At 36.7% G+C, this 23779-nt stretch overlaps 4 protein-coding genes across 4 annotated transcripts; 3 read left to right on the top strand and 1 right to left on the bottom strand.

Annotated features, from left to right (window-relative positions):
- Positions 1-5923: 5923 nt before the first annotated feature.
- Positions 5924-8159, top strand: LOC120344949 (uncharacterized). The gene has a single exon (XM_039414292.2). It carries the CDS (start codon positions 6228-6230, stop codon positions 7215-7217), a length of 990 nt encoding a protein of 329 aa, XP_039270226.2. The 5' UTR covers positions 5924-6227; the 3' UTR covers positions 7218-8159.
- Positions 8160-8277: 118 nt separating this feature from the next.
- On the top strand, positions 8278-10061 carry LOC120344950 (uncharacterized). The gene has a single exon (XM_039414294.2). It carries the CDS (start codon positions 8278-8280, stop codon positions 9265-9267), a length of 990 nt encoding a protein of 329 aa, XP_039270228.2. The 3' UTR covers positions 9268-10061.
- Positions 10062-10750: 689 nt separating this feature from the next.
- Positions 10751-20143, top strand: LOC120345066 (putative GTP-binding protein 6). Its single transcript, XM_039414454.2, has 9 exons — positions 10751-11685; positions 12287-12407; positions 13102-13269; positions 13735-13872; positions 14946-15127; positions 15783-15897; positions 17827-17920; positions 18547-18713; positions 19569-20143. Exons 1-9 carry the CDS (start codon positions 11442-11444, stop codon positions 19939-19941), a joined length of 1602 nt encoding a protein of 533 aa, XP_039270388.2. The 5' UTR covers positions 10751-11441; the 3' UTR covers positions 19942-20143.
- Positions 20144-20540: 397 nt separating this feature from the next.
- On the bottom strand, positions 20541-22743 carry LOC120344679 (guanine nucleotide-binding protein-like 3 homolog). Its single transcript, XM_039413976.2, has one exon. The coding sequence runs from the start codon at positions 22724-22726 to the stop codon at positions 20933-20935; it is 1794 nt and encodes a 597-aa protein (XP_039269910.2). The 5' UTR covers positions 22727-22743; the 3' UTR covers positions 20541-20932.
- Between the last annotated feature and the right edge of the window lie 1036 nt (positions 22744-23779).

Here is a 23779-nt window from a genome sequence, read left to right as displayed (position 1 = left end):
ATTGCAAATTAGTGTCAAACACCTCACTGTTGTATGTAGCCATTCCACTTTAAAATCAGTTTTCTTATTTTTAGCTTTACTTCCTTGAATAGACATTTCACCCACGCGTCAGATAAAGAAAACTAGTATATTATTGGTTTTGGTTAATTAATAAACCACTCATTCTAGTAATGTGCTGAATATGAAAACGCTTAAAACTCTTTTTAGTAATTTCTGGTGAAACATACTTACAGCATCGCTATATTATATAACATCGGTATCATTCAGTATAAGCTCATGGCCACGTGTGTACGGCTTATGTTCCCCAGCTTTTCATTTTATGGAGGGGGGGGGGTGTTTCGAAATTTAGGGGGTAGTAAAATAAAACTACTTCTATTCTTAAAAAAATGGTATGGATTTAAGAAGCGATGTACTTATGGCGATGTACGATGGCTACTTATGGCTTGTTTTGTTACACATTTCCCATTTTTTTGAACATGTTTGTTTGACTTTTGTATGAATTAAGCAATTAATTAAATGCCGAAATACGCGCGTCAACTGATCATAATGGCGCATAATGTTGTATTCCTTCAGAACTGAAATATTTTGTTGGCAAGGAAGACAAATCGCTGAAGTTTGATTCTTTTCAATGAGAAAATAAAAACGCTGCCATTCATCTAGAAAACGTCTATTTTCAGTACCTAGTTTTTGTTTTGTGACATCTTTGAGCTTTCTTAATATACGGCTGATATCTAAAATACTGCAGTGTGTAATCCTAATACCCGTACGTATACATAAGATCCCGGTATAATTCAATTGTTACGAAATAAACGTGCTTAAACTGTGATAATGATGTAACGATAGACGGTATCTAAAACTCAATAGGTACCACCATTGATGACTTAACATTTAAGGTATCAATGGTACCACTTGAAAACTATTTCACTTTTCAAATCGTTACGCGGGCCGTAATTGGCCCGCAGACTGCGGTTTGGAACCCCTCATCTACACTGATGAATATGCCATGGTCGTTATATTTAAATACAATTATACTTGAGTTAGGAATTACAGTGTGGAATCGCACCTCAAAAGGAGGGGGGGGGTTAAATTTTTAGGGGAGGTGTTAACCCCTTATAAGAGGGGGGGATTATTGTGTGCACCAACCTCGAGATTCAAGAGCCGACACTGCTACCAACTCAGACCTCCTCCAAATCCCATCTAGTTTAGCCTACGAAGAAGATCAAGGGGGGCCACGACACAAGTTTAAAATTGTTCATAAAGAGGCTTCGTTTGCATACTTTCCTTTAAAAATATAATTCCCCGTCCAGGCCTTCACCGCATTCTCAGAATCTGAATATGTTATTTGCGATCACAGGGTGTATTTACTTTATTATGCGTGAATTGTTTGTTCATAATTGATTTTGGAATCTACAAATCAAAATATATCGCTGGTAGGCCGTCTAACCCAGTGTTCTTCAACCTTTTTTATCGAAGTATACCTTTTACAGTTTTTCAGGAACTTTGTATACCATTACCTTACAAATACCAATGTTTATTTAGGGCTCAAATAAACAATAAATTTTAAGCACATATTGTACTGCAATATCATCATGCAATCTAATAGGCTAGTGACCGCAAGTTATAAATTTGACTGACTGCCTTAGCGTCGACGGGAATAATGTTCGACGTAAATCAAACAAAGTGCATGGCAGCCGAAATCACCAACCCAGACACATAACCGTATTATCTATATAATTTGTGATGTAACAACGTGCTCACTTCGGTTCTTAGCGTTAATAACATTTTATATTTCATGTGCGCCGCGTTTGCATTGTTGTCTCCAATTGAATATTTTATTATATATATATTAGAGTTTAGATTTCCTGAGTTAGGTTGTACACCTTTCGTATACCCTTTATCAGTTGTATACCCAACTTATGGTCTGGTATACACTTGGGTATACCGTATACCCGGTTGAACAGCACTGGTCTAACCTACGAACGGTGGGTTTCTCTAGGACTAGACTACGAGATAACCTTCACTATCGCATCATATACGCAAAAATCGATTTGTAAATTCCTGATGCCTAAAATACAAAAAAAGACCGAGAGTTACGTTGGCTTTACCAAAATAAGTCGAGATGACAAAGAATGTGCCCAGTGCCTGCATGGACCTTTCCCCGACCTTTGACCCTCGGAAAATTCTCCCTATACTTTACCATTGCAAAATTGTCAAGGCTATTTTAAGAGTGCTTTTGCGAGTTGGCGTCTGTAAAATGGGGTATGTGTTTCAAACCATCATTATGATTCATCGCATACAACAATCTGTTTTTTAAAAGTACCGGTAAAGAATTTCAGGCTAGTCTATCACAGCCTAATTTTTATGACTGCAATTAAATTAAAACTCCTAGAAAGACAGAGTGATCATTGAATTATCTGATTTTTATTTAAGTTCCCAAAACACAACTGAAAACTAACGAATAGAGTTCAAAAACGCGAAAACGAGGTAATGTTTACAATCACGCTTGAAAATCTGTCTGAGTGAGAAAAGTGTCAGAGCGGAAGCGAAAAGGGGGCATTGTTACGTCACTTTTTGCATCTTGCTGATTGGCCAATGTCACGAAGTAAACAAGGAAGTCCATGCCCGGGGAAAGGTCCATTGCTCGTACGTAACACGAGAGCTATGCTCAAATATATGGACACGTAGAGTCACATAATTTTGATGACGTCATAGCGAAAAAAAAAGTAATAGCCTTCTGGAGAAAATTTTTATCTTTAACCACTGAAAATTTCAAAGCAATTGGTCCAGTATTCGAAGAGAAAAGCGACTTTTTAAAAACGTGTCAAAGAACAAGAACAACAACATAATATTGAAACGATCGTTATGTCCACTACGTGTCCAATAAGCAATGAATCATTAAGTCCATCTAAAGTTCAAACCTACCGTGACAAAAATCATCCCCAGGCGAAAGACGTTGACGGTTTCTTGGCTGCCAAGCGAGTTGTGACAATAAAGGAGCAGCCTTGGCCAAGATCGGGTTTCTGATCTTGTTACCATCAAACAAAATCTAGAAACCGTCTTGATGTTGACAGTGACACTCGTCTAGCTTTATCAAAGACAGTGTCTAATATAAGCAACCTCTTCAGACAGTCCCAAGTGCAAGATTCCCATTGATTGTATACTAAAAAATTTGGACTCTCTTGCCTGTGGTTTGTTTTTGCATTCCATAAAAGGTTGTACATACTTATTTCGCACGAGTGCAAAAAGACACCGGAAGGGGGCCATGAGTCATAAAAGGTTGGGAACCACTGTTCTAAAGATTCCAACCACTGTTCTACTAGATAATTACCAATCTGGTATTTTATAGCGTGTCGGGGGTGTTTTTCACAATCTTGCATCAGTGGTGGATGCCTTGTACAAAAATGCCCCGCGATAAACGTAAATCCCATCCAGAGGCACACAGCCTAGCCCTATAGCTATAATGTCAGCAGTCTGATGTCGCTAACGTTACAAGAGACTCCGATTACTTCTGTAGATTGTATCAGCAAAACATTAGCAAAAGAAGTCCCTTAAGCACAAAAACATGTTAAAATGATAAAAAAAAACATGGTGAAATGCTGCTATTGAAACCGTGAAAAAAATGGAAAGTACTGTAACTAACATATTCCCAAAACGGCGGACAACGCTCCCTGTTGTGATGGATTTGTAAAATTTTGTGCAGGTGTTTGTTAGAAGTTTAGGACACCTTAACTACCATCGAACATTGGTAGAATGCTAGACCTCACTAGTCTTCTAGTGTTTGTTAGGCCATACTGGTACTGAGTACAATATTGCATTTGTATGCGATCCAGGAGGGGTGCGGTAGGTTTATCGGGTGGAGGGCAATTTTGGGGTCTGATGTAGTTTCTTACCTGAATAACTTCTAGTGGCCGTCACGTAACAATTATTGCATATGTCAATCCGAACCCCCACCTGTCTGCGTTATACAAAATTACGTCATCACGACGTCACTGACATAATACCGATAAGTCCTTTCAAACGGGGCTATACGAACTGTCATCCAAGATGTGCAGACGATCATCCAAAATTGGGCAAGGTATTTCTGTCGTTTTAACGATCCCGATATGACAGCTGCTGTTCTGATTAGTGAGTTCTTTATCGTCAGCGCAGAGGTGCAGTTCTTACATCCACCCAAAATGTATCCATAAGATAAACGTTCCAACTTACCCAATATTTATCACCATCAGGGGCCGACATGCCGTGGTTACGGCAGCAAAATTGGTGGTATTCGATTTGCTGCCGTTGGCTTGATCATAGCGGCCATGGTTTTGCGGCAGTTCTAGGCGTCACAAAAAACTTGAAACAGCACTTGTCAGCGCAGATGCCATTTTGGGTGATCGTAGGTACTGTAAAATCGGCTAACTTCGAATGCCCTGTAACTTCGGATGAAATTTTCAAACGTTTATATCTCGACTAAATTGCGTCATACTGTGCTCCTGACAGTTTCTAAAGTGAGTCCTTATATATTTAAATCAGTTATCATATTCAATCAGGCAATTTAATCTTTTTTTTGATAAAAAAAAATCATGTTTTACGATAAAATTGATACTCCGTTTTCGAGTGGCTTAAATCGTGACTTGTAACTTCCTTAAAATATCGTCATTCGACAGAGGGCGTCGAATGACGGGTTGGCAGTAGATTTAAAAATAACAACGATATTTTGTTTAATTGGATCAATATCGGCTAACATATACATCAACAGTTTTCTGTGGATCTTGAATTCATGGCGTCAAATGTTGGAAATGTAATATAATTAAATTGATTGAAAATGGCAATTAACGAAAAGCATTTTCGTTCAATTTGACGATTTCAAATTCCTCCATTTGGAACGGCAGCATGGTTCGAAATAGAAAAATTGTGAGCAGTCGTGAAATACTGCGTAATTATAAAATATATGACCAGCGATAAGTTGTCGCAAATGAGTTCGGTTTTATAAATTTAACAAAAGTTATTTAAATCAAAGTTGCCTATTGCCAAATCAGTGTTTTGTCGTGATTATGCGCAAATATTTTCATAAAGAAACAGCCTTATGAATGCTTAATAACATTTATCGTGCGACTATTTACGAAGTGGAGTTTGAAAAACGGTATCAAAACATTATCGGCTATAACAAAATCAGCTTTGATCGGTGAATATTCGGATCTAAAGTTACGATAATAGAAAATACAAGAGAGCTATGCTCAAATATATGAATACGTAGAGTTACATAATTTGGATGACGTCATGGCGGAAAAAAGTAATAACCTTCTGGAGAAAATTTTTATCTTTAACCACTGAAAATTTCGAAGCAATTGGTCCGGTAATCAAAGAGAAAAGCGATTTCTTCAAAACGTGTCAAAGAACAACGAAACGATCGTTATGTCCACTAAACGTGTCCAATAACAACAAAATGTTGAAACGATCGTTATGTCCACTACGTGTCCAAAAACAAGACGTTTTAGATGAGCACAACTTGAGAGTGCTGCACCGGAAAATCTACGGACGTCATCATCACCGCCGCTCGCGATGGGGATTGAACATCTGGCATTTACGCAACGACGTAAAGCGTGTTTTGTCTTCTCGCACGCACTTTTATCTCGAGTTGCGGTGACGCAAGGAGGTGATTCCCCATCCGAAGTTAGATATTTAGTGGCGTAGTAAAAATGAGACAATTAAGACATAAAAAATGATCCGATCGACGAGAAAATTAAATGCATGTACAGAGAATTACATCAATGTAATGTTAAGTTTGACGCGAATCGGACAACAAACGGCTGATTAAAGTACCGGTATAGTGAAGTCATCCTAAGTTACGGTAACCAGTTTTACGGTACCGGTACCGGTTTACTTTGGCAAGCTTTATGACGTGATTGTGACATATGGTGTAGGTTTGGGTGGTGTCAGACCCAGGGTGTAGTCACTAGTCAGGTGAGGGTTAGGATTGATCCAGCTGTCTTATCAACTTTTCTTTCCCGGGATAAATATGTAAATCCTATTCTATCCTACTTTATTCCGATTTCCTCTTGTTTATTTGACAAATATTTTATTTTTAATTTCAATAGGCTACATCATTCAGTTATTAGGCTGAACAAAATATATTTGAAAAATAAATTTGTACCAGTATACCGTAGGTATATTAATGTATTAGCAAAACTTTATGTTAATAATAATAAGGCGAATTTATTCAGTAATAACAACCATCTTGAACCATGAACAAAGAGAAACATACCAAAAAATCCACTTCTGGTGATGTTATAGCTGCAGAAATAAAAGAATTTGAATGTGAGATATGTGGAAAACAATACAGTAGCGAGGGCAGCAAAAGACAGCACTGGAAAAAACATTGGAAGAAGAAGCAGTACAAATGCCCTTTATGCGAAAAATGCTTCATATTCAAGTGTTACATGGAGAATCATTTGATTTCTCATTCAGACGAAAAGCTCCATCAATGTAAAATATGTAAAAAGCAGTTTTCCAGAGCAAGTGGCGTAAGTACCCATCTTCGACGTATTCATTCTGAAAACAAAACTTACTATCCATGTGATATATGCGGGAAAAAATTCACCTCTAAATCCTATCTAGAAGAACACATGATGATACATATTGGTGTTAAAATGCATGTATGTGAAGTATGCGATAAGAAATTCACTCACACTGGAAGCTTGACGCAACATTTGAGAACCCATACAAAAGAAAAGCCATATGCTTGTGAAACATGTGGGAAGAGATTCAGCTATTGCAGCAATCGCAATAGACATGCGAAACACCATGCAGACCAGAAAAACTATAAATGTGAAATATGTTCTAAGACCTTTCGTTGGGAGAGCAGTCTTGAGTTGCATTTGAGAACCCATATGCGTGACAAGAGATTTCAGTGTGAAATTTGCGAAAAATACTTCACTGGAAGCCTGAAACGTCATATGGTCATTCACAATTCGGAAAGAAATTATAAATGTCCATTGTGCGATAAAAGATTTAAGAGATCTTATGATGTGCAAGTTCATTCAACCGTTCACACTGGCATAAGAAATTTTGAATGCAAGAAATGTGGTAAGAAATTCAGTCATGCAAGTGGACTTAAAAGACACATGGTGACTCATATGACTGAAAAAAAATTCAGATGTGAAATTTGTGCAAAAACATTTAAGCAACCAGCAGATGTGGACAATCATATGAGAATCCATGCTGTCGTATCATAAAACCTAAGATGTAATTTGATGCATTCGGTCTCTAGAGTACTTCCGAGAGTAAGCGAGAAGCTATGGTTCACCATATAATCAAGCTAGTTTATCAGACTTCCTCTCCCGCAATAAATCTGAAAATGCCATATTAGCAAATTGTATTTTTCTTTTGTCTATTACCTAAAATCGATGCAGTTGCATAAACAAGGCAACAATTGTATACTTAGTTGTGATGGTGAATGCCATTTCAATTTTGAATAGATCATCGAAAACTAAACAGACCTGAAGTGGGCTAACAGGACTGTATTTGTTCATGTAATTCCTGCTACAATCCTACAAATCTTCGAGTATTCAGATATTGCTATTTTATCAGAGATATGTCACATGCAAACATTTTTGTGCAACACTGATTGCTTCGCATTCAGATAATAGATGACCTGAATTGCCATCATTTTGTGATCTGCATCTTGGCTGCACTACCAGTAACTTACTTTATTTTGTGCTAGGGTTTAGTCACTCGGGCTAATGATTAGGCAACAATTTTTGGCCTTTCGTTTTGTTCTGTATATATTCTATTCTCACAAGAAAGCGACAATAGCTTGTGCCTTTGAATACATTGTGAATTTATACCATAATATTGTACAGTATAAGTGTTTTGGTTGCATAATTGGTCAACATGGCTCATTAAAGTTTTGTCAGGGATTTTGTATTTCCAGATATCGTAACCCTTCCTTATGACTTTCTCCATCATTCCAGTTCATGCTCCTGAAAATAAATAACTGGCTAGTCCCATATCCTAAATAAACTGGTAACCTGATGAGAGGCCATGGTTCGTCACATGATTAGGCTTTCTCCGGGTTAAATATGTAAATCCTATTCTATTTAACTTTATTCTGGTTTCCTTTTGTTTATTTAACAAATATTTTATTTATAATTTCAATGCATCAATCCGTCATTAGACCGAACAAAATATATTTGAAAAATAAATTTGTACCAGTATCGTACTTAATGTATTAGCAAAACTTCCTGTCAATACTAAGAAGGCGAATTCATTCAGTCATAACAACCATCTTGAACCATGAACAAGGAGAAACATCCCAAAAAATCCACTCCTGGTGATGTCATAGCTGCAGAAAGGAAAGAATTTGAATGTGAGATATGTGGAAAAAAATACAGTAGCAAGAGCAGCAAAAAACAGCACTGGAAAAAACATTGGGAGAAGAAGCAGTACAAATGCCCATTATGTGAAAAATGCTTCATATTCAAGTGTTACATGGAGAATCATTTGATTTCTCATTCAGACGAAAAGCTCCATCAATGTAAAATATGTAAAAAGCAGTTTTCCAGAGCAAGTGGCGTAAAAACCCATCTTCGACGTATTCATTCTGAAAACAGAACTTATTATCCATGTGATATATGCGGGAAAAAATTCACCTCTAAAACCCATCTAGAAGAACACATGATGATACATATTGGTGTTAAAATGCATGTATGTGAAGTATGCGATAAGAAATTCACTCACTCTGGAAGCTTGACGCAACATTTGAGAACCCATACAAAAGAAAAGCCATATGCTTGTGAAACATGTGGGAAGAGATTCAGCTATTGCAGCAATCGCAATAGACATGCGAAACACCATGCAGACCAGAAAAACTATAAATGTGAAATATGTTCTAAGACCTTTCGTTGGGAGAGCAGTCTTAAGTTGCATTTGAGAACCCATATGCGTGACAAGAGATTTCAGTGTGAAATTTGCGAAAAATTCTTCACTGGAAGCCTGAAACGTCATATGGTCATTCACAATTCGGAAAGAAATTATAAATGTCCATTGTGCGATAAAACATTTAAGAGATCTTATGATGTGCAAATTCATTCAACCGTTCACACTGGCATAAGAAATTTTGAATGCAAGAAATGTGGTAAGAAATTCAGTCATGCAAGTGGACTTAACAGACACATGGTGACTCACATGACTGAAAAAAAATTTAAATGTATAGTTTGTGCAAAAACATTTAAACAACCAGCAGATGTGGAATATCATATGAAAATCCACACTGTTGTATCATAAAACCTGCATTCAGCCGCCAGAGTTCTTCCGAGAGATAGAGAGAAGCTGTGAATCACCATGTAATTAAGCTAGCTTATCATACTTCCTCTCCTGCAATAAATCTGAAAATGCCATATTAGTGAATTGTATTTTTCTTCTACCTAAAATCGATGCAATTGCACAAACAATTTTGAATAGATCATCGAATACTAAACAGACCTAAAGTGGGCTAACAGAACTGTATTTGTTCATGTGTATGCATGCATTTTTATAGTGCCGACCTGAACGATAATGCTGGTTGAACTTGTAAATAGCTTAATTTGAACTGCAGGAGTAGTATTAACACTAGGGATGGGCAATTCAGAAAAATTCACTATATTAGTGTCAGTAATGTGCTTCAATCATATTCAGAATACCGAATCCTCTTCTACTTAGATTTACAGTGAGCTGAAAAATTCTGAAGATAATTGATTTTTCAATAACTGAGTGGAAATGTTATGAGAATTGGATTTTAATTGGTGCTAGTCATACATCACTTGTGTTGATAAAATTTATAAATTTGGGCCATGGTTTTCTCTTTTCAAAATTGAACACATATGCCAATCGAATTGCCCATCTGAGACAGTCGCTTCAAAATTTTCTGTGCTTAAAGCTTGTTGTTATCGTTATCAATAAGGCTATATCAATTTAAGTAAAAGCTGACATTACTTGTATAGTATTGTGTGTCTTATTGTTATGATGGTGAATCAGCAATTCTATTTGACAATCGAAATGAGTGACTTGCTTTTTTTTGTCAATTAAAGACTTCAATCATATACATGTGAGTTTCTGGCTTAGTTTGATGATTTATTTAACAAAAGAGAAATGCTTAAATATATTGAAACGAAGGCCGAAACGAAGTAACAAAAGATATCATTTTTAGTTCTGGGTCTAGGGAGGCCGATAAGACTCGGCTTATGTATTGTTTGGGAACAATTAGCCAGCTATGGCGCATGTTTTAGAATTAGATACTTGGCGGTCGAGGTAGGATAGGATTTTACTTTTTTATCCCGGGGGAGAGGAAAGACGGCTTATCCATATGGCAAACCACGGCCTTTCGTCCGGTTACCATTCCATGTCGGGTATGGGATTAGTTACTTGTTTTTCGGAAGCATGGACTTGATGGTGGAGGATGCCCTAACCCACCAGCGGTTATGTGAACCACCCTACGGCGGCGAGGAGTCCAGCAATCCTCTCGCACATAACCTTCCCGCATGGGATCCGAACCTGCGAACCCACGCAGAGTAATTAGAGGTGCGGTGGCGAATCGCGATGAGCCACACCAGCGCGCAGGTAACCAGTTACCGGTACCACCCCACAACTAGGCGGTATGGCGCATTGTGCTAAGCGTTAGGAATACGCTAGCCACCGCACCTCTAACACTAATCCCATAACAGACATTTATCGGCAACCTGACGAACGGCCGTGGTTCGCCATATGATTAGGCCGCCTTGTCGCAGTATCGACTTTCCTCTCCCTCGGGATAATTATGTAGTACTGTCCTATGATTCGAATCTGCGACCAGAGGCGTCATGGCTATCGTATTCCCAAAGTTTAGCACATGAGAGAGACGCCTCCATTTATATCGTCTTATATCACATTATGCATCCTTGAGAAACGGATCTACGCACTTGGGCCTAAGTGGACAATGTTCTAAAGAAAGTATAACTTATACCGGTATACAAAATGATTGGCTCAAATATGAGATTTATTATTTCGTCAACGAAAAATACAGTCATCAATAAAATAGAAACAGCAACAGCATTAACATTGTTTTGGTAGGAAGAGGAGGAACGATACGGCTATTGAGTTCAGTTCATTTACACTGGAAGATGACTAGTGGCAAATTTTGAACTAGTACGATAATATTTTTCAAGCTTCTATAACAGAATTGGGGGATTCCCAAGAAATTTCAATGTTAAACACGACTACACGTGTGTTTTAAAGGGGAGTTGGGTGCCAATGAAAGTAGGGGAATCCCCGCCGTATTCGTCGTCGCAGGAAAATTTCTGTAATAAGGTAGTATGAAGGATCCGATTTGACAACATTACCGGTATCGTTTGACGTTTCATATATCTGTACCGGTACGGTAGGGTATATCGGGAAATGCGATGGCCCTAATGATGAATTATTCGTAGCAATTTTTTTTCCAAAAGATGATAAATAAATTATTTAGTAGAAAGATTTTATGTGTAGGTAATAATTTACTGAGAAATAAGTATCAAACTTTTGTAACTTATCAAGCCGCAATTCCTTTGAGACGTGTACATTGTTCTGCAAACTTTTATCGATCCATAGATGATGAATATGAGGACAATGAACCAATAAATGACATTATTGACAGTGAAGTACTGAAATTAGGAGATCACAATGTATTTGTTATACAGCCTGACTTGATAGGCAAGTTTATTTTCAAAGTTTTTTTTTTTTTTGAAGCATTGGACAAAAATAAATAGATAAAGTATTTGAAAAACTCTGGGTCTACAGGTCTATTTAAGTAAGGTTTCGTGTTTTGAATATTTGTTGATGTTACTGTTAAGCATTCTTCTCATCATACCTCTCCATACTGCCATATGCATAGAGGGACGGGCTATAGATATTATTAAAATGAACTGGTCGTTTCATGTTAGGAGGATACCAGAGACCTTTTTTAAATTATCCTCTCCACTAATATATGAACACACTGTAATAAAACTAAGTAATTTGTTGAAGGGTTAGGGAGAACTTGAAAACGATCCTCTCATTACTCTCTAGCATATTTTTAATATAACTCAGTTATTTCATGTATTGCAGAAAGGGGGGGGGGGGGGTATAGGGTATTATTTAAAAAAAGTGGTTTGGATAATCATTATATGCTCACATTACTGCACTAAGTCAAGATTGTATCACTATCCTCCATTCTAGTTCATCACTTCACATTGTTCATCATGTGTATAACCTGGTATTCTGAGAATGCAGGGATAAGTATTGCTTTGTCTATTCTAGCTATTTGTGTATTCAGGTGAAGTTCGTCCTCATAATTTGATCAACACAACCACTGAATTACAACTTGAGGAATCGGTAGCTTTAGTTGAATGTTTACCAGGATGGAAAGTCAGTGGGAAAATGATCTTGAAAACAAGGTATTTTGTAGAACAGCTTGACACTTGGGATATTTGCAATAGTCATTGCAATTTTCAATCTTTTTTTAAGTGCAGTTTTAAGTATTCTGTGGCGTCTGCAGATGCCCCAAAACCATGGCGGTATTTCCATACCATGGCCGCTACAGCCAAACCTATGGCGACTGACTTTTTAGCTGCCACAAACCAATGACGAGCTGCCGTTACGATGGCGGCAAATTGAAAACCAATGGCAGGTAAAATTTTGTTGCCGTAACCACGGCAGGTGGACCGTAAAAACAGGGCTGCCCCTTATGGTGACAAATATTGGGTAAGTTGGAACGTTTTTCTTATGGATACAGTTTTGATGGATTTGGGTTTAGGTAGATATAATTCCACATGATCAATTGAAATCTGGTACATACTGAATACTGAATAGCACTATAAAACCATGGCAAGAGCTTTCGCGGTTCGTTCGTGGCAGGAGCTGCCATGAAGTGGTAAAAACTGCGCCTCCTTTTTGTAGCGATGATATAGAGTTAAGACTTTGAAAGAAACTTTGTTTTTTAACTTTCCTATTTTTGCTAAATAAAACATTTACTGGTGAAGAAATTGGAAACTCATTTTTTCCGATTTTGCAATTTGAATTTATTTAATTCAAAAGCTATATTCTATGTCTTGCAAACATAATTTACAAATACATTTTGTACATTCTTAGAACACCACATGAACAAAGAATTTTTAGAGGTGAAAGACTTGAACGTCTGAAAGAACAGATAGTTCAACATCAAGATATCACGGCTATATTTTTAAGTCTGAATGGATTAAACGGACTCCAAAGAAAATATATTTCTGATATGACACGAATCGAAAGTATTTTCGACAGGTAAGATGAAAAGGAGTATATATTGAAAAAGGAGTTTTATCATCACAACCTTTACCTAAATATATAGGTGCTTTAGATGTGATCTTGGTGTGTGAAATCTGTGAATTTGTTACTCCGGACATCAATTGTAGATATGTTGAAACATGAGATAGTTATATGATAATGTAGTCTCTGAATAAACACTGCTTTTGAAGGGTACTCTATATAATATATTTTTATTGAAAAAAAAAATAAAGGTGCAAACTTTCAAGAACATTTGTGAACCTTCCAACCTTGTTTACTCCTCTCTCTTTCATTACCCAATGCCTAAGGTAGGATGGCCTATCAGCAAGAGGTTCGGGAACTTTGAGAAGAAGTAGATTAAACAACTTATTGTCTTAATCTTGTCTTATATCAAACTCTATGCTCGTATCAACGGTATCATTACAGATATTTAAATTTTAGTTTTCAAAATTCCATCAACAGATATTCACTTGTTTTGGAAATCTTCCGATTGAGAGCACAAACCAAACAAGCAAAACTACAAGTTGCATTGGCCGAAATTCCATATCTGAGAACGCATTCGAAATCTGAGCTAGCATCTTACAACAGACAAGGAAGAGGGTATGATAGCATTATTTTTCATTGATCTATAATATGTCAAATCTATATTTTTATATGATGAATAGCAAAATATGACAGATTTTAATTTTTGAATGTCATTGCTCATTGGGTCACTATGACATCAGTGCCAGTTATATAGCTTTTAGTATGTTCCTCGTCGCTTGTAACTCTACTCTTGGCGCGGCGGTTCGGCTCAACGGGCTAAGCGTTAGGGATACGCTCGCCACCGCACCTCTAATTACTCTACGTGGGTTCGCAGGTTCGAATCCCATGCAGGGATGGTTATGTGCGAGAGGATTGCTGGACTCCTCGCCGCCGTTGGGTGGTTCACGTAACCGCTGGTCGGTTACGGCTTCCTCCACCACCAAGTCCATGCTTCCAAAAACAAACAATATAACTAATCCCATACCCGACTTGGAATGGTAACCAGACAAGAGGCCGTGGTTCGCCATATGGATAAGCCGTCTTATCGGCTTTCCTCTCCCCCGGGATAAATATGTTAATCCTAATCCTACTATGTAGTACAGCATTGTATCTGCTATACGAAAATGCATGTGACCTTGCTTACATGAGAAATTCATGCACTTACGGTATTTGTTTTATAATAAGCCCATCCATGGATGTCGAAAATGAGACATAAAATAGGTTTCTGACAAAATAGAAAACTAATCAAAATAAGTTTATATATTTTAGCAGTGGTCCCTATGCATTACTGGACTAAATATGTACATAGTTGGCAATAATTTCCGCTTATAGAGAATTGCCGGAATCAAATTTTGTATAATGACGCACCTGAGATACCTATTCCTGTGTTAATTACGAATGATAGTGAGTATGATCGCAAGTAAACTTGCAACTGACACATGTTCCAGTTACTTCTACTCTACAAAATGTTTTCATGTATTTAAAATTTGCTTGCGGGCCACAGTTTGCTGAACCCTGATCTATAGTAGGCCTATAGTAAATTACCTGTTTCTGGGTATCCTTGCCACCACCCTTTGTTATCCGCGGAGATGATAACATGTACGATAATCTAATTCTGATATATTATCAATACATATATATTCAATAAGGCACGGTGCTGTCGGTGGCCCTGGAGAAACGCCAATGGAATTACTGAAACGACAATTTAAAATTCGAGAACAAAAAATTAGATCCCGTTTGACAGAATTAAGCAAACATCGAACATATCAGAGACAAGCAAAGAGGAAGAATAATATACCAGTAGTTGCTGTTGTTGGATACACAAATGCTGGTTAGTCGCTAGTGTTGCTCTTAAGAAGTAGAAAATATGAATACATTTGAAATTCTAATATTCTCTTTACCAGTAGTCAATTGTTTATTTTAGGAATACTTTAGAAGTTTTTCGTTTTATCATAACCATGAAAAAATCAACGTAAAATTTATAAATTTTTTCTGGCTATAACACAGATCTGTGCAACAAGTGGGCCACTAACCGGCTCGCCAAGCCATTTAGTGTGGCCCTTGTCAACACTCACTCTGTTTAAAAAGTCACTCACATCAATCACATGCTTATAAATACATATTATTTTTTGCCCTTGTCGCTGTGTTAAATCTTTCGTCGTTTCGCCTTTGTTACTGCGAGGTTAAGCAATAGCCGCATTTTCTTTTCTTGCCTTCCCTGCATTGATTAACAAAATTTTATGTGTGGCCCCGTCACTGGCCCAGCTAGATGTCTGAAGTTGGTTATATGGCCCACTGACAAAAAATGTTGTACACCCATGGGCTCATTTAATCAATCTTCACAAATATAAATCTAATCCCAATTCAGTATTTATTCGATTTAACATATTCAAATATAATATTTCAGGAGATAGTCAACATACATCCTTGCAATTTTTGGCAATTTAGTTGTTTCTTTTAAATATCAACACATTTTTTTTGTTTAGGTAAAACAACTTTAATAAAAGCACTTACTAAATCTGAGAGACTTGAACCAAAGAATCATTTATTTGCAACATTAGATGTTACAACTCACTCAGCATTATCTTGTGGTAACTTAAGGTAAGATGGCAACGATAACTAATGTTCATGATGCATGGCAATCATGATTCTGTATATTTGAATACATTGTTGTAAAAAAAGTTCTTGGTCAACTCCATTAATTAATAGGAATTCGCCAAATAATATCAGTATCGTGGTATGGTGAAAATTTTCATTATTTTCGCTGGTTTTTGCAAAAAACAAATTGCCAAGCCTGAACCATCTAGGTTATTCTCATGTAAAACAAATTATCTCTGTTTTTTCTGAAAAGTTTATCTTTTAGAGCAGGCATGTCCAAACTTTTTAGTGTCGCGGGCCACTTCCACGTGGGGGAATTCATTGCGGGCCGCAAACGTTTTTACCAAACTCAAATAGCAACCCAATTCCGATTTACGTTAGAATTTGATCGTCGCTAAATCAAACGCGCCTGGATTGCACAAAAATTTTGCGGATTCCTGAACACAAGATGCACACAAAGACCATGGACCATGAAATTCAACTCATTTTTTATTCAAAATGTACATACATTGGCGTAAATAATCAAAAAAATAAATAAATATGAAGTCAGCAATTTTCCTCTTCAACTAGTTCGAAACTTGCTTTTGATTGTCATTGCACAACTGTTTAATATCAACGTGTAGTTTTGATACTGCCAAATGTAACTAACTGGCTTGTCAAATTATCGTTCGTCAGCGTACTTCTAGGCTTCGACTTCATAATTTTTAAAATATAAGACTTCAAGCTCGAAACAAATTTACGGCATATTAGGCATACATCGTTGTCTTACAACTCTTCCCAATCCTTTTGATATTTCTGATTTAAATCCTCAAGTGACTTCAACCTTGACTCCACAATGGGTGGAGAAATTTACGGCATATTAGGCATACATCGTTGTCTTACAACTCTTCCCAATCCTTTTGATATTTCTGATTTAAATCCTCAAGTGACTTCAACCTTGACTCCACAATGGGTAGAAAAACCCATTGTATCGCCGCAGGTGTCGCACGCTTGAGTGGCCTTTGTGAAATCATGTTCTGTAGCGCATAACAACGCTTTCCATATGGCGGAATCACGTGAAATCATAGCCCAAATTATGGTAAGATTTGATATCATACCAGGAAATTTATGTTAAATATGTTTATATGTCGGTATTTATATAAAAACTACACGTGGGTCGCACAAATTCTATCTGTGGGCCACATGCGGCTCGCGGGTTAGACATCCCTGTTTTAGAGAAAACACAAGAAGAACCAACATTACCAAATTGCTTCGGGCTTTGTATTTGCTCTAGTATTACGATTATAATATTCTTCAGTTCTTTATTATTATCATAATAATTATTTATGCACACATCTTCGAACTGGTACTTAAACTGTACAAAAATGGCTTGTGCATAACACTAGCTGAGGATCTATTAAAGATTGAATAAATAAAGGGAGTTTTTATGCATAGCGAGGTAGAAATGAAGAATTCCAAATTAGGCGAAGGGAAGAATTTAACAACAAAGATTGGGAGCCACAAACACCCTACAAAAAGTATACTGCTTGAAATGATTACTGACCTGATGAAAATAAACGCAACATATTATGCACATGTTTAGGATTTACAAATTTACTCATAAGAACATAAAAATTGGATAAAAGTGTTCAGTTATGAACAAACATAACTACCTGCCCGGTTACCAGTCTATGTGTAGTGTGACACTTGGGAGTAGTTCTGGATGCATGGACACATTTTGTGAAATAGCCTCTATTGATGAGCTGCTATTATGTTCCACTTACAATGGCGAGCAATGCTTTTTGATGTGGCAACACCTAGTTGGGCTGCATAATCAGTCTGCAAGTCAAATAATATGTGAAAAAGGGATATTGGTATCAGATAAGAGTTACGCAAAAGATAAGAAATTTGTTCCCTCATGCTTAAAAATTTTTAAAACCCGATATTTTTCAGATACTTATTAATTGACACTGTGGGATTTTTATCTGATTTACCTCATTCACTTATTGATGCTTTTAGTGCTACAATGGAGGATATGTTACAAGCTGTAAGTCCAATTTTTCTTGAAGATGTACTTTTTCACCTTTTTTCCAAAAAACATAAAAACAAATATATGAATATAACATGCAGTTTAGAATAATAACAGGAGGGAGAAATGCTCAAATATGTAAACACGAAAGCCAAATTGAAATATTTTACTCAAAATGTTCCCCAAAAATATATCTCGGATGAAGCTGCAACTTCTGAACTTACTAGTACCGGTACCCAAACTTTCCTAGCTTTACCTGGTCCTGTCATGATGATGATTCATGTGTATTGTGCCAGCGCGAATGAAATTACCAAATGTTTCGACAATCTTTCAACGGTAACCTAACGTACGTAGTTTACAGTAAGTCACCAGTAGCGTGAAGCTCTAGACTTTTGCGTAGCACGAAATCAAAATCCGAAGACTGACGTTTCGTTGTGTTCTCATGAATAAAAATTGGATAAAATATCAAATCTTATAGGAATTATAGAAAATTTAGGATAAATAAAAGTAATAGCCTTTTAGCGATGACCACGATATTCAACCACTGAAAATTTCAAAACAATTGGTCCAGTAGTTAGAGAGAAAAAAGATTTCTTTATAGAACTCCAATAATGGAAAAATTCTAACATTACCTCTATTTTCAGGATATGATAATTCATGTGAGTGATATAAGTCATCCAGACTACAAAAATCAGAAGATGAATGTTTATAAAGTATTATCGGATCTCAATTTGCCGGAAAAACTACTAGAAAATATGATAGAAGTTCAAAATAAAATTGATTTATTGCCAGATACTCGAAATATTGAACAGTAAGTTATATAATTTTACTTGCATTTGTGTCTACATTGTGATTCGTCTAATTCTAATTTTTCTAAGAGTTCGTTCATCCAGATTTTAGTATCCATATGTCGTGTCTAAGAAATGGTCAACTTTTGGTACAGGGTGATCCCCAAAAAAACAGATCTGTCGGAACATAATTATGTACAGTAAGAGACTTTTGTGCAAAGCTTCTTTCCTAGTTTACCTAAACGTTTGGGTACAATCATAAACAATGGGAAATTTAAGTGTTAAATTAATTTCATGCATTTTTGCAGAATTGAGAAATTTATGGGTTCTGTTTCTTAGTCACCCTGTATGAATGCTGGTTCATGTTTTTATATTATTCAGACATCTGAATTTCAGTATGTTTTTTTCTTTATTCAATTAGTATCAAAATTGTTTATATTTGGTGGTCTCAATCTTATAGTCATCTCTGCTTGAGTGGATCCTCGTCGTTGGTTAAAGAAACTCCAGTAGATATATACAAAACTAGTGAAACAAGGAAATACTTTAACATACAATAAATTTTTGAATAGACTTCATTATTTTAAGACTAGTATTTTTATACATCGCTTATCATTGCCTTTCACTCCAAGCAAGGCACTATACCAGCTGCTTTTGATTGAAGGACAGATATGGGGCGACATTGTCTATCAATTTTATTATAGCGTGGGTGAGGTGGGGGCTTCGGATTCGAACTCGAAAGGTGCAATCTGCAACACAATTAAGTTTTATCATTTAACCGTTACGCCAAAAGTTCAAATTGCGGAGAAATGATTTTGCGTTTGGGAACCGCTGGTATACTAAGAAAACTTTATTTGTACTTATGCTTCGCTACATTACAGAAAAGATTCTTCAATTCCAATTCAAAAAGAAGCTGCCTATTCAAAACGTGGTAAAAAGCTGAAGCGCCACCACCTCTATCTTCAACCGTCATCTACATGTATGGTATCTGCCACAGAGGGGCCTGGTTTAGATGAATTGAATAAAATAATACACGATCGATTAGTAAAAGTTACTGGAAGTTCTTATTGTAAAATAAAAGTTCCGGCTGATGGTGACCATATGGATTGGTTTAATCAATTTGCAAATGTGAATGATGTAAAAACTGATGGAGATTTTCATTTTATATTTGATGTTGTTATTTCTCAACCTATGCTTAATAAGTTTAAATCAAAATACAGTGTTTATGATATACTCTCAGGCGATGTATCGTAATTTTATGCATATAAAAATAGTTGCACATAACATTACTGCGTTGTCATAATGTGGTATATGGTAATGTTCCCTGAATTAGAGCCCCTTGGAAAAAATCTTTGCCAACATTATTTGATTCGCAGATAATTTTAATAACTTCTTGTGTTTTTTAATGAACCATATATATGCGTTACAGAGTACTAATAAATGGTTTTGTTTGTTATCTGCATGAAGAACCAGTTTGGATCAGGGTAGCGCAGCATTCGAATAGTATAAGACGTTGTTGATTTATGAGAAAAATACGATATATCCAGGTTGTTGACATGCTATTTTAAGAGAAAACATACAATTGTAATTAGCATTGGTTGCAGTAACAAGAGATCAATTTGAGTCCCATTTATCTCGTGCTTGACTAACCGGCAGCGGGACTCTGATGACTACGACCTGTAAACCGATTCAGGAACTACTCAATGCTGAAAGAGATGATAGTAATGAACAGTTAGTTGAATTGTGCTTGAGATAACGGCAGTATTCAAACCACAGAGGTTTTATGAAGTCTCCCTAAGGCTCTGACCTCAAGCAGCAGTGGCTACCCAGTAAGAAATAAATATGCAATCATGTGCCGTATGACCGCTATTTATTGACCAGAAAAAGGCATTGCATCTTTATTCCCTCTATTTTATTAACCAGGCAAAAGCAATGTAAACATTTATATGATATCACATTACTAAAAGAAAAAATATGAAATAAACCAATTTGATATAGCTGCTAACATTGGATTTTTAACATGATAATTTTGTTAGAAAGGAATACTCTATTGAAATTTTAATGCTTTGATAATTTTTCACTCAGAATTTCAAAGGTACTTGTGAATAATATTTCATGTAATACCGGATTGATGGCTTTATCGAGATATGGAGTAAACGAACAATAGAACGGGAAATTAAGGTATTATCCGTCTGAAATTAATTGTTAGTCCCAATAATATTTCTGTATCTGAATCTAAGCATTATTAATTCATATTAAAATCAGATTCAAAATCATATTCTTGGTCTTTGTCACCGTCACGGAAATCCATTGCAGACATGAGAGATTCTCCAAGTTTATCAGATAAAACATCAGCACGTTTCTTTTTCTTTTTGTTCTTTTTCATCATGTCCTTCAAACCTTTATTTGCTTGTATATTGCTGCCAGAACTTTGTAGTTCATCCGCTGCAGAGACGTGTCTGATTGCGGAATGTTTATCTCCTTCCGGTTTGGTTACTTCGACTTTTTTCTGTTTTGTGCTTCGCATAGTGATTTTTCCCATTTCTATGTCATCATCGCTTTCTTGCATTTCTTCAACATCGCTATCTTCTTCAATGTTTTCCTCAGTTTCCATGTGGCCGATTGATTCAAATACAACGCCTCCGGATAGTGATGGATTACCTCGAACGGCATTCAATGTTGCTAAATTATCAGATTCAAGTGACGCCCAATCGAATTCTTTCGCCATTTTTGAAACAATCTCAGCAGATACTTGTGATTTTCTCGATACATCTTCAGGTGGGTGTGTGTAGTAGCTTATCTTGCCACTGTTCCAGTCATTAAGCACTGATCTTGCTGCTTTGTTGACATTCGGAATACCACCTTTTTTCAATTTACCTTGCCGCCTTGCTAACTGTGATAAAAACTCATTTGTATTTTCGTAGTTACTAATATTATAATGCATGATCATCTGTTGTTTGTTACATCTTTTCAAAATAGCGTCCACAGGTGTAACTGGATCTTCAATGCTTTCAACTCTGACGCAATTCCTTAAAACTGCCGTGGCCTCGTTACCACTTGCCATTACGATTCCAGGACAATCCAAGATCTTGATATTCTTATCAATGTTCACAGGTTGCACGGATTTTGTAACCCCAGGAGTGGCTCCTACGTTACAAGCTTTAGCTCTCTTCAAACTGTTGATTATACTGCTCTTTCCAACATTTGGGAATCCAACAACCCCGACAGTGATGCTCGTTTTGATGTCGGCGTTCCGACAGTAATTACCTAACAATTTGAGGAGATTATCGGCACCGAGACATTTACTGGATTTCAGCAAGAGATCCTTGTTTAACTCGCGAACCGGAACTCGATTCTGACTCAAATTCTGTCTTTGTGACTGTGTACTTGCTTTAAAAGCAACTGTTGGAAACTCAGCTCGAAGATACTTGAGCCAAGCTTCCACATTCTCTTTGGGGACAAGGTCAATTTTGTTTAAAACTAGTATGATTCTTTTATTCAATCCAGAATCCAAGACAGCCTTCTCAACTTCAGCACATCTGCATCCTATTGGATCTCTGGCATCAACTACCTCTAAAATTACATCAGCAGATTCAATAACTTTTTTAAATTCTTTGTAATATGCCCGCCGAGAGTTCTCGTGAACAAGATTCTTCGTTTCATTTGAATCTTTTCCTCCAAACTTGGATGAAATTTTTTCAAAATCTTTTTGCCTTTTCAATATGCCTTTCTGAAAACTTTCCAAGTCATTGCCCTCAATTTTAAGATCACGCTGTTTATTAAACATCTTTCGTCTTTCTTCTTTTTGTCGTTCTTTTTGCTCAGCTAGTCTTTGTTTTCGTATTTCTGCCTCTCTGAGAATTTCTTCTTTAAACGGACAGTCATTCGGGATACCAGGATCTTTCTTTTTTGCTCCTTTTCCGTTTTTCTTGCTTTCCTTGCGAGCTTTTCGGTGATGTTCCTTGACCCTCTTTTGTATCTTAAATTTCAGTCGACATGTCATTCGTTTGCTTGCCTTTTTTAGTTTAGGACGTTTCATTATTAAATAATATAGTCCTGTAAATGCATAGTTATAAAATACTGAATTAAAATGAATACCATGGCCAAATGATGTTTTGGCAAATGCAGAGCAACACTGCAACATGGCTCGATTATAATGTATCAAAATATTATTACAATGTCACGTGGGTCAAACTTTCGAACATTATTAAATCATAGTTTTTATGGCCATAAAAAGAAACTTGTTTTCACGAAAATTATCAGGCACTCAAGGCCAGTGTTCCCTCTACGGTGTGCGCGTGTGCGCGCGCACACAGCTTTCAGAGGCTGCGCACACGCATAGATTTATTTATTTCGATGTAATATAACAATGTGCTCGGTTGGCAGGTTGAGAAAATTGTTGTTGGCCCACTTATTACCCGGTTAGAACGCCAAAATTTCTTCATTGGTTTTTGCACAAATATTAGTCATTTCCAAAAAAGTGCGCACACACCAAAATTTCTGCGCACACATACTACAAAAAATTAGAGGGAACATTGCTCAAGGCGTAAAGCTATTTTATAATGATTGCACCATAGAGCCATGTTAAAAATCAAGGTTCGTTTGCGTTGGAACTTTCAAGTTCATCTCCACTTCCAGACTTGGGCCTCCTGAAGTACGTGCCGTCAAGTACTTCTAGTGAGTGAGAGTAGCATAACGATTTTATTAATATAATATTTCTAACCCTCACCTTTGTACGTCCAGACGTCAGCCAAAAATTACATTACATGCGATGTCACAATTGCGTCATAGAGCTTGCTAAAGTATAGCTACAATCGTCCAAAATGACATCTGTGCCGACTATAATAAACTCACTAACGTCAGCGACTTCTCTGTTATCGGTATCGTTTCAAGGAGAAAACGAGAGAAATAGCTAGCTCGATTTCGGATGATTGTCTGGGCGACCATCTGTACAGCCGAAAGGGCTTGGGAGGTCTGTAGGCCTATTACGACACTGCGAATTTGCAGTGATGTAATTTTCGAATGACGTAGTCAGGTGGGGGTCAGAAATGACATATGCAAAATTATTGAGCCAGGCCAACTAGACGTATGT

The sequence above is a fragment of the Styela clava genome, chromosome 5, assembly GCF_964204865.1.
Source record: "Styela clava chromosome 5, kaStyClav1.hap1.2, whole genome shotgun sequence".
NCBI classification, from domain to species: domain Eukaryota; kingdom Metazoa; phylum Chordata; class Ascidiacea; order Stolidobranchia; family Styelidae; genus Styela; species Styela clava.
The sequence above is the reverse complement of the archived record's forward strand: the minus strand, read 5'-3'. Positions and strand labels throughout refer to the sequence as shown.

Coding starts and splice junctions, on each gene's coding strand:
- LOC120344949 (XM_039414292.2), top strand. CDS start 6,228: ATGAACAAAGAGAAACATACCAAAAAATCCACTTCTGGTGATGTTATA.
- LOC120344950 (XM_039414294.2), top strand. CDS start 8,278: ATGAACAAGGAGAAACATCCCAAAAAATCCACTCCTGGTGATGTCATA.
- LOC120345066 (XM_039414454.2), top strand. CDS start 11,442: ATGATAAATAAATTATTTAGTAGAAAGATTTTATGTGTAGGTAATAAT. Junction 12,408..13,101: donor AAAATGATCTTGAAAACAAG/GTATTTTGTAGA, acceptor GTACATTCTTAG/AACACCACATGAACAAAGAA. Junction 15,898..17,826: donor TTATCTTGTGGTAACTTAAG/GTAAGATGGCAA, acceptor GATATTTTTCAG/ATACTTATTAATTGACACTG.
- LOC120344679 (XM_039413976.2), bottom strand. CDS start 22,726: ATGAAACGTCCTAAACTAAAAAAGGCAAGCAAACGAATGACATGTCGA.